Source organism: Rhineura floridana, chromosome 2 (genome assembly GCF_030035675.1).
Source record: "Rhineura floridana isolate rRhiFlo1 chromosome 2, rRhiFlo1.hap2, whole genome shotgun sequence".
In the NCBI taxonomy this organism is placed as follows: Eukaryota; Metazoa; Chordata; class Lepidosauria; order Squamata; family Rhineuridae; genus Rhineura; species Rhineura floridana.
The window spans coordinates 51,976,276-51,991,074 of record NC_084481.1 but is presented as its reverse complement, the minus strand read 5'-3'; the positions used below and the strand labels follow the sequence as shown (position 1 = coordinate 51,991,074).

Sequence of the window (14,799 nt, the reverse complement as noted above, 5' to 3'; positions counted from 1 at the left end):
TTAAGATCAGATGATGTGGCCTTCTTGCATGTTCCAGTGCCCTTTGATACACTGTTGATGGTGGCAAAGTGAGAGGGAGCTCTCTGTGGCAGTGCCACATATATGGAACTCTCTGCACCAAGAGGTGAGATTTCTTCTATATCTGTGTTCCATTGATGTCTGAAGATATGTCTTATTAAACAAGCCTTTAATTCTGCTGCTGTTTATTTGTTGTTAACTCAGCCATTCCAGACTCCTCTGTTCTTTTTTTTTTTTTTTAAGTCTGCTTTTGGTCCTGGATTGTTTTTGGCAATTTTTTAAAATGATGGAATTACTGCTATTTTTATTTATAAGTCAATAAAAATAACTTAAGATTTCAGTGGTGCGGTACGTGTAATGTGAATTACACTCAGCAAGTTGTAAAGGTTCTTTTCGATATAGTCAAAGCTATAACTGAGCCCTGTATTTTAAGAGTATGTGGGATGGTGGAGCAATTATGAACCGAGATGAAACAACAAACGCTTTTTTTAAAAAAGCAAAGGGAATAAAAATATTCATTTGGAACATAGAGCAATTAATTTGTCCAGAAATAGAAGGAACTCATCTTACCCATTAGTTCCTACCTTCGAGAAGTGTAGCAGTAAGAGAAAGAGGGATAAGATATAGATGAGCATATACATGACAGGAAGAAAGCATTTCAGTTTTCCTCTCAAAAATGCAGATATTTTGACCTATTGGAAACGTTCGTATAGAAAGAAGCGCAATGGCACATACAGTCACCCCTTTATAGTTTTTAGTATGATGTATTCGATAGAACAAAAAAAACAGGACTGCAGGAAATAAAATTAGAATTCATAAAGCTAGTTTCACTTCAAAATTCTGCAAGACAATGCAGTTTTGAATGTTAGATTCTATACATGAATTAATATCCAACATTAGTCATACTCAGTTTCATTGGTCCATTGATTTCAATGGATTTACTGTGAGTATGGCTAACAATGCATACAACCCATGGTTCCTTGGAAGTAAGTTCCTTTGAATTCAGTGGGATACCCCAAAGTCCCCACAGCATTACTACCTCATCACAGAAACAATCTGATAGAACTGGCTGAAGCTACTTCTGCTCAACAGCTGTCCAGGTTCATGAATAGTCACTGACAGCTGAAAAAGTGGAAGGAGCAGCTGCTTCTCACTTGAATTGATCAGAAGTGGCAAACTACATCCCAAAATTACCAAAGGACATTGGCCTTTCAAAACAAGTTTCAGTGTCATGCAAAACTAGGCTTTGTCCAAAATGGAAGATCACTCCAGAGCTGGTTTAGCACTGAAGTGTAAACTTAGTCTATGTGTGTTTGTGTGCCAGATGACTGAGGCAAAGAACTATAAATTTTAAATGGATATTCCAATGTAAGGGTCATTCTTTTACACTGTGCCAGCTGTGCTGAACTTGCTAGTCCACAAAGCAGACTGGAAACTAGCAGGAATCAGCATGGTGATGAGTAGCACAGTTTCTGTGGGGCCTGCAGGTGTCATGTATGCTGAGATCAGCACACCCAATATATGAAAGAGCTTCCAGCTGAAAGCAGCTGACTGTACAGGAATCTCTAGGTAAACATACACACACCACTAGGCATGTGGTAGAATTCTGCCCAATTTGGATTTGGTACTGAATTTTCCATTAATTCGCTTATTCTCTATCATTGCGCATCAGATTTTGATGCAGCGATTTTCCACTGCTATTTTTGAAAACAGGGTGTGTGTTGTTGTTGTTTTAAAAAAACTGCCTCTAAAATATCAACATTAAGAATTATAATTTTATCAATATTTCCTTTCATTTATCAATATTTCCTTTAAAGTTTTCAATATTAATATCAGTATTCTTTGCAAGAGAAAAAAACAGATTCAGTAAAAGCAGTAAACAGCAGACAAAGAATGAACTCAAACTGATACCGATAGAATGCTTTCAAACCGGCAGCAGCCGACGAATACCACGTACCACTGGTATCAACTCTCCAGGCTTGGCAATTTGCTCAAAGTACATTCTTATGACAAGTGAGCACAAAGTGGCTGCTTCAAATTGCCAAGCGTCAAAGCTCTGTTCCTGTTGCAAATCACATGAAGTGTAGCTTTGTCTTTTCTTAGGAAGCAATGCTGAGCTTGAGATACAGTTCTTTTCAATCAAAGTGTCTGATAAATGCATTCCAAAATCAGGACATCACAAGGGTATCCCAGATGTAGATCTATTTTGTGATGATTTTGAAGTCTGAAAATTTCATGCTTAAATCTTCAAATTTAAAATGTGTTTTATTTTGTTTAAAGATTACACCACTTGCTTGTAAACTTACTTTGTCCATGCAGTGTAATGGTCTTTAGTATTTTAGAGGGCATCTGGACATCCTTCTGCAGATTGTCAAAATCCGTGTTGTTTTCCAGGAACTTAAGAACTACAAACAAAGCAGATACATATGACAGATGAGGATACTTATAGTCAAAGAATCCTTTTTAAAGGTTGTGCAAGGATGTACAACCTGGAGAGCAGAGCTATAAAATGTGTCTGCCGAACAGGCACACTAGCAGAAGCTGAAACATAACATTCAATTGGGGTTGCCAGGTCTCTGGTTTTTGCCCAGATACTCTGCTTTTTGGGGATCCTCTCCAGGTCTCTGAGTGAGTCACCACAATCTCCAAATTCTTAGCTTTCTTTTTTAAAAATTAAGTTTCTATGTGGTCTGGTTCAAGAGCAGTAGTGTACCAAGGGGTGCAGGCAATAAGGGGGTGCATTGTCTGTAGAGAAATTAAAAACAATAATAAAACCAACTTAAAGTCGGTCTGCATTTTATTATCACCATGCGAGCGAAGCTTCTTTCCAGGCCAGGAAGCACAAAGAAGAAAGGGGGGTTCCTGCAGGAGAGAGCCTCCCCCGTGCAAACTCCCTTGCAGACAGGCAGGCTTCAGCCCCCGCTCCTGTTGCTGCCAGTAGCCTCCCCCGCTGTCATGAGCATCCATAAAGGAGGATCCCGCTTGCAGCAGCAACAGGCTGACGAATAGAGACCGTGCAGGGTGCACAGAGTGGCAAAGGCGAAGGAGACGAGGCACAGGCTGTGTGGTGGTGGCAGCAGTGGCGGTGAGATTCAGAGTGCACGCCAGGACCCTTCATCAGCTTCAAGAAAACCCTGCCAGGGCTAAGGCTTGCTTTGCTGAGGGCAGAGTTGGAGGAGAGGAGGATCTTTCTCTCCAAAGTGATTTTGCCATTGCCATGCTTTTGGCATGGTCAACGAGAAGACTAGACAGCAATCTACCTTTTTATCCCTCCCACATCTATCATTTCAGGGGTCAGCCAGGACGTGGTGCCACTGGTCTCCCCCTGCAGGGAGAGTCAAGCCGGACCCCACTCACCCTGCCCCCTAATTCCTTTCCACACTGCCTAAGATTGTTACCCAGACATCACTTTGATAAAGCCTAGGATTACTCTATTGTTTCCTTTGAGCGCTGCTGCTTTAGCGAAATAAAAAGGGCGTCAAAAGAAACTATAAAATCTGTTCAAAAGTCACTGGAATTATCAGTCTATGACTTTGTCTTTAACCAGTGTCCTTTCCAACATGGCCGAATCCATTGGTTCTCCTCAGGCCTCCTTAACCTTCTTAACATGGCGACCAGTTCCCCTCACTTCCTTTCCTTCCTTGGCAACCGAAGCGGAAAAAGGCGGAATCATGTTGCACATGCGCGTTGGCCCAGGGAGTGCGCCTCACCGCTATTCTGTGTGGCCGCTGGACGGGCACACAGCTGATTCCGGGTTGCAGGCCCCGGAGCAGAAAGAAAAGCTGCAGGTAAGCAAAGAGGGCCCCAAAATCCACAGCAGCGTGTCTGGGAGGATGTGGAATATCTGGCCTCCTGTGAATTTTGGCTTTGTGAAAAGTGAGAGGAGAAACCTTTGACTAAGGGCCCCTTACTACTGAAAATATTTTTGTTGTATAGAGAAGGGGGGTGTTAAAAAATGATCCGCTCCGGGTGTCAAATATGCTAGGTATGCCACTGTTCAAGAGATATACACCAAAACATCAGCCACAGCCCTCCACAACTTGTTAGAAGTTGGCTGCTCTAATCCTTGCTCTTTCAGGTTTTTAGCCAATAAGTGAAGTCAGGGTTGTGACTGATAAGAGATTTGCTGGCCTCCAGGCAATAGCTATAACCCACAGCAAATTTAGTTTCCTTTTCCTGTTTGTCTGCACATCAGAAGTTGAGTGAGTTTATAATATGTTATACTTTTCTAATTATAAGGAGTCAAACAAGTATAAATTTTCCTGGGCTGTAGAAGAGGGCAGTTTATTTGTCTAATTCATAGTTTTGAGAACCTTCTCAGTATGAAATTGTAATACTACCCACTTTTCTGGGAGCAAAGCTTCAACGCTAATCCCACATACCTGGGAGTAAACGTCACTGAATTCAGTAGGGCTTACTTTTGAGTAGACATGGTTAGGATTGTGCTGTAAATCAATGGGACTTTTGAGTGAACATAGCAAAGGATTGTGTTGTCTTTCTGTCGTCTAAATCTTTCTCTCCCCCTTCAATCCTTTTTTTAAAGCAACTAGGCAGAGCTTACTAGTTAGAATTAGAATTTATTACCTGCCCTTCATCCACAGGTCAATGCTTTTATTTGGTAGGAAATTAATACAGATTTTTTGTAGAAAAAAATATTCTGCAATGACCAACTGGTTTTGACAATAAACTATTATATAGGGTGTATGTATTTTTTCATATCCAGTGTGTGTGTATATGGAATCTTTCCAACAACCCTTAGAAACCAAGGCAGCTTACAATAAGAAAAAAAAATCAATTTAAAATTCAATAACCATAAAACAAGTATAAAACAGCTGCAAAACAGCTGCAAAACAGCTTAAAGTGGCATGATTCTGAATTTTGGATTGGATGAGTGATGTTCCTTATCATTTGAGGTTACATTCCTGTGCACGCTTCCCTGTTTGAATACATTTGGACTTGCTTCTGAGTAAACATGCATAGGATTGCACTATAAATATCTTTACAGGTTGTGTAAATAATAAACACCTTTGACAGTCATTCTTATATAAATATTTCTTCATATTATGTCTCAAAATGTATCTGATTTTACACTATGGTTGTACATTATTTCCTCTACATTTTAAGTGCGCTCTTCTTGCTTGGGTGATCATGGTCCCCCTGAATTGTTTTCACCCTGAGGGGCAGATTAGGCTGAGAGATGGTGAGTAGTCCATGGTCACCAAGTAAACTTTGTAGCTAACTTCCATTTTAAATATAATTCAACTGATTTACACGCAGGCAGAGTTTATGAAGTAATGCAGATCCACATAATACATTTAAAGCATACCCAACTTGCATTTAAAATTCATGACTTCCCCCAAAGAATCCTGGAAAGTGTAATTTGTAATTTTCCCCTCACAGTTATAGTTCCCACCACCCTTAACAAACTACAGTTCCCCTCATTCTGTGGTGGGATTCATGTGCTCCAAATGTATGTTGAAACAGGTATTCAAATACATTCAAAATAATAAAACCAACAATGAGTTAAAAACAGATAAAAAGCATAATAGCTTCTACATGCCTCGGTAAGCTTGCCTAAACAAAAAATGTTTTCAGCAGGTGTCGAACAGAGTACAATAAAGGTGCCTGTCTAATGTCAATAGGCAGGGAGTTCCAAAGTGTAAGTGGTGCCACACCAAAGGATCAATTTCTTACAGGAGCAGAACAAGTACTATGTGGCACCCATAACATAGAAAGCACATCTTGAACTTGGCCTGGTAGCAAATCGACAACCAGTGCAGATTTCAGAGAAGAGATATTGCATGCTGACAGGGTCTCACTCATGCAATTGTGCCACAGCATTCTGCACTAACTGCAGCCCCCAGGCCAGGTTGTGCTGCATGGGGCTTTCTATAACCTTGACTGGCTGCCAGGATTTTTTTTCATTTTGGTTTTTGGTTAGGAATCCTGACTGGTTGCGGGATGCTGAATTTTCTGCCTTACTCATAGGAATCTTGTTGTGGTTGGTATGGTATTGCATTTAGGAACTCATCACTGTCTTTTGTTTTTCTTTTCTATTTGCATTTCATTTACCTCTGACCTCACTCCCTTACATCCACAGAAGCAACAACAGTGCTTCCATGTGCTCAGCTGAACCCCCTTAAACCCACTGATGATGCGCCTTGATGTGTGCATGATGGTTTGTTTCTTGCCCAATAGAGGTAAAAGAAAAATCACGTACTGGGAAGGGTGGCTTCAACTGCTGTTGTCCCCAACCTGCTGACTGTGAATAAATCATGTTTATTTTCTCTCTGTCAATTATCACTCACTGGAATTGGGTTGGCTGTCAAAGTGAGTTTATAGCAGCCCACAGGATAGGCAGAATAGGGTAGAGAATCTTCTTAACTCTTACTCATTTTCCAAACCTCTCTCTGCAGTGAAGAGTCAAGTCTGTAAAGAGGTTGGGAGCAGCCACATTAAAAGGCAGGCAGGGCATTCAAGGTAGGGGGTTGCCAGCTCTGTTTTGATATCGATATCTTTGTAGAGGATCCCCAGTCAAGCCTTACCAACAGCACAATCCTAGCAATATCTACTCAGAAGTAAGTCCTGTTGAGTTCTATGGGGCTTAGGCCCTTAGTAAGTGTGTTTAGAATTGCAGCCTTCAAGAGCATCCATCTTTACTCCTGAGTGGTTCCATATAACATATCATCAACACTAGGCTCCCTTCTTCCTACAGTGATCCCCTGTGACTGGCCTGGTCTGAGGGCACTTAAACCCTTCTTGCCAGAAGCAAGTAGGCTAGATAAAATGTTCCCTACCCAGGCTCCATCTTTTAGCTAAGATCTTTATCTTAATTTCCAGTTGGAGAATTGTTTTAGTTTGAGTGGTATGCTCCAAGCAATTGTGGTTGATGCTTAACATATCATGCTTAATGATATCACTAGGACCTCACCTGTGACATCACTAGAACCCACCCCTGAAATCTCAGGGTTTGGGATGCTTTTGACCTGACAACCCTACATTCAATATAGCCAGTATCTGAGTTTGTTATATTATTCTATCCCAGCCTTTCCCAACTAGTGGGCCACCAGATGTTGTTGGACCACAACTCCCATCAGCCTCAGCCAGCATTGCCAATGGTCAGGAAAGATGGGAATTGTGGTCCAACAACATCTGGTGGCCCACTAGTTGGGAAACGCTGTTCTATCCTAATTACAAAATGAAGCAAGAGAGAAGTAAAAAGGAAATGTGACAACAAATTTCATTCAAAGGCACGCACAGTGATGGGGGGGAGGGTTGCTTTCTGATCATGCAGGTCTTTCCCATTCAGGTGCTATCCACCTGGGAAGAGAAAGAGGGCAACTGTCAAGGTAGAAAAGACCCACCCACTGCATCACTCACACACAGGATCACATCATGGGGAAGAGCCTCCCACACCAGATCAAGAGAGCTGACAATGAGGTGCAAATCTTACAAGAAGAACAGGAAGCTGTGGAAGGGGGCACGGTCTCTAACACCACCACACAACTTCTCATACAATGGCATGAGGGGCATTCTCCCTCGGGAGCATGGAACTCCACTTGCACATCGGAAAAGAGATGCTGGAAAATCCTTCCCTCTAGTTACTGGAAGCCCTGCTTACATTCCCTTTAGTTTCATACTCTTTTTGCCAACATTTTCTTCACTTCTGTAACAATGTCTTCAGAAAGACAAAAGCTATGTCGCTTTTGTTCACTTGCTTGTAAGATAGTTCTCATTCCCCAACCTAAGAATATGATGGGTTTGCCTTAGTCAAGCTGAGATTCTCCTGTTCTCCACAAGGTGACTACCATGTAGTAGTGTAACTGCCAATACCAATAATGCTATTTACAAAGTGCTTTCCTCACATATTCACATGGTTTTCAAGAGACTTGTGGCAACACTTAAGAAACAGAAACTGCAAAATAGAGGGTCCTAAGGCCGCAGTCATACACACACTCCAGAGTGAATCCTTCTGGATTCACAGAGGCTTCCGAGTAAACATGCATAGAACCAGGCTGCAAGGCTATTAGAAATTCTGAGAAGAAGGAAAGGGAGGCATGGCCAGGCCCTCTCAGATGTCCAGAGGTGCCTGGGTCACTTCCAGCTTTTGAGGCCCCTGGCCACAATAAAAATTAAAAATAACAATATTCATATAATCAGCTAGTCTGAAAAGACATGTCTAATCTTGTGCCACCAGAATGAATACATTTAATAATATTTATAAACATTTTTAACTCCTGACAAAATCTTTATCAGTTAACACAAAATGTCTTTTAACAAATTACATATCTTATTTGCTTAAATTTTCAGCTCTAAGCTGTGTGTGTGTCATATTTTGGTCTGATGTACGTAGATACTTACCAAATGCCAAAAAATTAACAAGTGTCTAAACTGGAGGTGCCCTCTGAGCTTGAGGCTCAGGCCAAATGGCCCTCCTGGCCCCTCCTCTGACCCCTTGTTCATGCCCTGGGCATGGATTACAAACAAACAGAGAGGGGAAAAAGAGGGGCAGAGGGAACATCAAATGAAAGAACAATCTGAATATCTTTCTGCCTAATACTACCCTCCCTTTTTTACCCATTCTTAGAACATTCAAGATCTAAGTAGCAGCTCACATACATGAGTCTAACTGGCAAACACCCCAGCTTGTCAAGACTTCCTTCACACATACGGTATTTTTCTCACAGTCACTTGTCCCAGGTCTTTACCCCCTTATTCCAATTTCTATAACAGATTTGGTCTCTTTACAACTCTGTGATACATATTATTTACTCAGTCCCTTCCAGCACCCAAGCACATACCCACAGTTTATTGCTCTTCCAGTTGCCTTTCCCAAGACCATGATAGAGCCCAACTCATGGCGTTTGGCTATTCTGCCTATAGGTAATTTTCAAAAAAGTTGGGTGCTTCCTATATTTCATCAAATTACATTAGTAGGCTAGATTTACATCTCTGAGAATGAAACCCTAAGGAGTTACTTGACAATAAGTCCCATCAAACTTCCAAAAATATATGCATTGGATTAAACCAAGGGTGGAGAATCTCATGCCTGGGGGCCAAATGCATCCCTATGGGCCTCTCTGTGTGGGTCTTGAGACTCTCCCTTGGCCATGCACCCTCCCCAGGCCACAGCCCTCACTGTCCCTGCTCTGTACCCTCCTGGAGTGCATTTCATATGTTCTTACGTACTATTGCTGTAATATATTGTATTGCCAGTGGTGTAGTCATCTGGGGTCTCGAGCGGTTTTAGTCCCCTTACTTTTTGGGGAGCAGAGTCCCGGCAGAGTCAACAAGCCTTTAAGTTGAGACCTATCCCAGTCTGCATCTGTGTCAGAATTGTTTAATATGTTTTTTAATAATGTTTTTAATCCTTTTTTAAAGTTGTTTTTTTAAAAATGTTTTTAATGCTGTTTTGTTTTAATGTATTTTGAGATCTGTTTTTATGAAGTTTTAAAGTGTTTTAGTGCTTTGTTTGCCGCCCTGGGCTCCTGCTGGGAGGAAGGGCAGGATACAAATTAAATAAATAAATAATACAAGCCAATCAGCATGAAAGGGGAGTATGTTAACCACTGAGAAGAGTCTTCTAACATGCTTCCTTGTCCTTTCCTGCTGATTGGAGCCATCAGAGTGAAAGGAGGTGAGTCAGCAACGTAGCTAACACTCTCCTCTTTCATGCTTATTGGCTCCTAGGAACATCTGTTGTTGTGGGAGAAGGCATTGACAAGGATCTCATTCTCAACCCAGCAGCAAATAATAGTGGGCATGGTTGTGAGTATCATGAAGGGACCCTGCACTTCTGAATTTGCCACTACACTACTGTGCATCGTTATATCTATCAATTAGATTGATTACTTCTTATCCTATTTTCTGGTTCCATTGACTATGCCTGTGGTTTTTGTACTCAGAAGACAGACCATTACGTTTGACTGGTTCAGAGAAGTATGCATAAGATCACAGCCCAACCCTTTCTAGAGGATGAGATTAAAAACTCTGAATGGAAAATATCCACACATTTCAATGCGTTTACAGACATCTAAAACAAGTAAATAAAATAAAAGTACCTTTATCTGTACTGCTGTTGTACAAGCTGAAATAAGGCACACCAGGACCTGTTAATGAACAGAGTGTTAGAAACTCAAATTATTTTTGCTCAGGCCTAGTATGGGGAAACAGATACAGGATGCTGGAAACTTTTTCTCGAGACTTTATGCCTAAAGTTTCAAGGCAACCATTTTCCTTCAGCCTCCTCCTGCTTCCCAGAACTTTTATCTTGATCTATTGTTCATTCTAGGCAGCAGACATAGAAACAGCACTTGCCTGAATAGCCCTTCTCATTGCTTGCCATCTTTTATAAAAGACATCCATAACACATGACTACATTCAGCCCAACAATTGCAATACCCATTGCAATTGATAAAGCCCGTGAAATACATTTTTTAAGGAAAATATATATCTCCATAGAAGAAACACATGGAGGAAGCCCTGTGTTTGTTGTGTGTATATTATATTAGATTAAATAAAGATAAAGATAGATTAGATAAAATATCGATATAGATACAGTACAAAGAGAGAGCATGTAAGGTCTCTAGAACAAATTACAGCTGCTTAATCAAATTCATGCCAATCCTGCCAATGTATGGAAATGGGGCTAGGGTGACCAGCAGTAGCAGCTGGTGAGGCAGTAGGGTGAGCTCTCTGCCCCTCTTCTTCTTGGTCAGTAGCAGTGACCCATTGTGTTTGGAAGCTGGGAGAGCCGCTACTGGTGACCAGATGCAAAAGGGGGCATGGATCCTATACACCTGTTAAAGATTCAAAATCTCTGTCCTCTTTTGGTGCTATGTGTGAGGTTGAGTGTTTTTTCTTCTTCTGATAAATATAAATGTTTAATTTTTCTTCTTCTTGTAGTTGTAGGGGTTCCTAGAGCTGTATAAATACAAGAAATATAGATGTTTGGCAACATCCCCAAATGTCAAATGCAGGTAACACTCATTAAGTCAGGGATAGCCAACAAGTTCTATAGTCCTGTTCCAGAGTCTGTGTCAGAGGAAACAGGGTATGAACCAGGAACCTGATCATCCAAGGCTTGGACCTGGACTAATAGGCATAAAAGACAATAGGGATATGCAGCAGCATCCTCTCTGATTGGCAAGCAGTACGAGGCCTCTGGATTAGCTAGGCCTGGGGACCAAATATCAAGTCGTATTTCTATCAGGGGATATACTCACCATAGCAATTCAGCTTATAGTATCTTGCATCTGTGCTGAAGGATGCTGAATAATACTGACATCTTTCTTTGTCTAGAATACAACTAATGCATGTTTTTGCTAAACTATTTAATTCCACTCTGCAACAAAATAAAAACAGTTTCATTTGAAAGGCAAATGAGGTTAGTCTCATTAAATCACGTTCATCAAGACTTCCAACAAAACTGAGTTGGATTAACTCTAATTCTAAAAGGTTACAGGCCTGCCACTGTTTGTATCCAGTCCATTCTTCAACAGGATATTAAAGGATTGAGTACTGCAGCACAACTCCTCCATTATAAACAGGAGTGGCTAATCTCCCCCAATCAAATTTTTGATCTGGCTCCCCCAAGCAAATTTTTCTGACCTCCCAGTACCCACTGATTTTGATGGCAATGGCAATGGCAAAAAGAAAAGTACACACAGCTCTGGAGTGTGTGGAGAGGTTTAAACCTTTCTGCCCAGACCCCTAATGGGAATACAGATTGCTTCCTCCTTGGTCATCAGTTGATCCTTTGATGAGCATGGAGAAGGACAACAATAAACAGTAGACAGTCAAGGCACAGGAAGGCCTCCACCCATTCTGAAGACTCCAGGTGTAGCATCTCCAAAGGGACATAAAAGAACAAGAGATTCTTTCCTGAAGTCCATCATCCAGAGAAGAAAGAGGCCATGTCCATGAGCAGGGGATCTTTCTGGGATTAGTTCTCCAGCTCGGTTGGACATAACTGGGGTTCAAGAAGGAGGTCCTGCCTCTTCCAAAAGAACACAAGAATACTACTTACCCCAGATGGCAGGGCTTCCCCAAGCTAGCTGGCTTCTATCACATGAGAATAATTTCTGCTTTCACATGCTTATCTCTTTTTGCATGCTTTTCTTTCAAAGTTTTGCTATATTATGTTTGAGCTGAGAACTTGTAATATAGGAGGGACATTTGAAATTTAAGATCTGTCTCTCATAGTGTTCCCATTTCTTCTATGTGGTGTCATCTCTGTCACTAAACACACACTTTCTATTCCTTTGACATGATGAATCATTCAAGAGCTACAACCCCCCCTTTGTTGAATATCACTCCATTACTACTTTGAAAGTACGGATTTTTTTTTAAAAAAAGCTATGCACCCACATGGTAACAGTTTATTCCAGAATATATTTATCTAGTTAACCTATGACAGTGTCTCATTAAACCCTATCACACTCCACGAAGCAAGAATGGTCATGCAATTTCCCATTTTACAAAGTCCATCAAACCTTGACAGCATATGCTGTCACATTTATACAGAATGTATTCGAAAGGGAAACCCTACTCAGCTATCACAAATTATAAAGTTAGGTCCAGAAGTGCTTTTCTGTGAGTGAGAGACCTCTTGAGCAACAGGGGAAGGATTTTTTCTAAAGTAGTGTCAGATCATCGTATAAGAAAAGAGAACTGAATTCCAGCAGTATGCTTTCAATAGTTCAAAGTATCACACAGAATCTTGAGCAAGGTCTTGTACAATGTCTGAAGATACATGCTTGCATTAAGTCTGTGTTACATGAAATCTTCCACTTCTCAGACATCTCTGGATCAAACTCTCTGACTGACCAGACCAAAGGATCATGCAACGCCCCATTCTAAGCATTGTGTGGCTTCAATCATAACAGTCTGTTGAGTATATTGCAAGCTCGTTAACTTATTTTGGTAGGCACAGCAGATGGAATAAACTTCAAAACATTCTTAGATCATTATCACAACTTCAAGATATCAAGACAAAACAAGTTATTTTGGTTTAATGCTAAAAATAGCTTTAAAATTAAAAAATATGATACTTTCTTAATTTTTCTTATGTTATCATATTGGGTTTAATACAACTATTGTTAAAAAGAATCTTACTTATACAGATTTCTTCCTCCTGGCTTACTTTCAAATTCATTACTGATAAAGTATCTGTGAAACAAGCAAAACAGGTTATCAACTGATTGACTGACTGATTGATCTTTAAGTCCTATTCCAAGAAAAACTGTCTAAGGTGACAAACAAAAGATAAAATCATTCAAATGCACAAGCAGATATATAAAATGAGGATCTAAAACCAGCTAGTATATAATATCACACCAATAACAATGCTGCAAGACTTACTTTCTGCATTGACAAACTTACAATTTATCATTGTTAAAATAATACTATCAAAAAAGAAGGGACTGCACCAGAGCCCATAAAGAATGTAGCAGGGAAAGCAAAAAAGGTGCACTACTCACTTAATAAATACTTCCCAGCACTCACTGATCTTTATCAGGGAAATTTGTCCAACAGATTTAACACATCTGCTTTATGCATGTCTTATCAAAAGAAAATGTAGTATGTGTCTAATATTGAACAAATTCCCCTGAAACTGATCAATGAAACCATCAGTAATTTAATAATTGCTGAACCTTTTTTGGCTTTGCCCACTATGTAACTTAACACTGAACCATAATCAATACTGAAAAGGGAGGGCAAATTTGTCCAGGAAAGGCAATGGATGGAGACAGAAGCACTTCCAAAAGACAGAGAAATGTTGTATCAGTGTTGGGCTTCAGCAACATTCAATTATCTGTATTCCAGTGTAATACTTTTTAAGCATAGATTAAATTGATTTGACACAAAGGCTCTCAATTTAATAAATGTTAGTGGCACTTAAGCCTAATTGAAAATAATGGGTTTAACTGCAATTAAATTTGTCCCATTGATTTCAGTGGGACTTAAGCAGCACTAAGTGTAGCTAGATCTAGCTAGAGGGTTTTTCTTCCCCCAGTATTAAGAGGCATCATGATTCAGCCTATCTGGCAGACATAAGCCACAAAGTAACTGTGCTTGTTTCCAGCTAGCACTTGCTAGTCCAAATGGAAGACTTAGGGTACATAGAATCAGTGTGATAGCACAAGACAGAAGAGTGGTTATTGCACAGACTGGGATCTGGGAGACCAGGATTCAAATCCCCACTCTGCCATGAAGCTCACTGTGTGACCTTGGACCAGCCACTGCCTCTCAGCCTAACCTACCTCATAGGGTTGTTGCGAGGATAAAATGGAGAGGGAAAAACCATGTACACCACTTTGAGCTCCTTGGAGGAAAGATGGCACATAAATGTAATAAATAAGTAAGTAAGCAAATAAATAAATAAATGAAAAATGGAAAAGGACTGCCTTCAAGTCAATGCCAACTTATGGCGACCCTATGAATAGGGTTTTCATGGTAAGCGGTATTCAGAGGTGGTTTACCATTGCCTTCCTCTGAGGCTGAGAGGCAGTGACTGGCCCAAGGTCACCCAGTGAGCTTCATGGCTGTGTGGGGATTCAAACCCTGGTCTCCTAGGTCATAGTCCAGCACCTTAACCACTGCACCACACTGGCTCTCAAGTAAATGAATAAGTAAGTAGGTAAGTAAATCCCTTTACTCATTGGCATTCCTTTCTTATGGTAACGTTTCATCTACTCCCACTTTAACATGAGGTGTACAAATGAAGCCTTCTCTGTTCACACAGGGCTTTTAAATAACTGATGTTGTCTAGATCTCTAA

The 14,799-nt window shown here is 40.6% G+C and overlaps 1 protein-coding gene across 1 annotated transcript in view; it reads right to left on the bottom strand.

Annotated features, from left to right (window-relative positions):
• Positions 1–14,799, bottom strand: part of DPP4 (dipeptidyl peptidase 4) — a 106,625-nt gene that overhangs the window by 29,906 nt on the left and 61,920 nt on the right. The window contains exons 15-18 of the mRNA XM_061608639.1: positions 13,135–13,188; positions 11,244–11,362; positions 10,080–10,127; positions 2,325–2,423 (exon numbers count right to left, since the gene is read on the bottom strand). Coding sequence (XP_061464623.1) covers positions 2,325–2,423; positions 10,080–10,127; positions 11,244–11,362; positions 13,135–13,188 — 320 coding nt within the window. The remainder of the gene's footprint in view (positions 1–2,324; positions 2,424–10,079; positions 10,128–11,243; positions 11,363–13,134; positions 13,189–14,799) is intronic.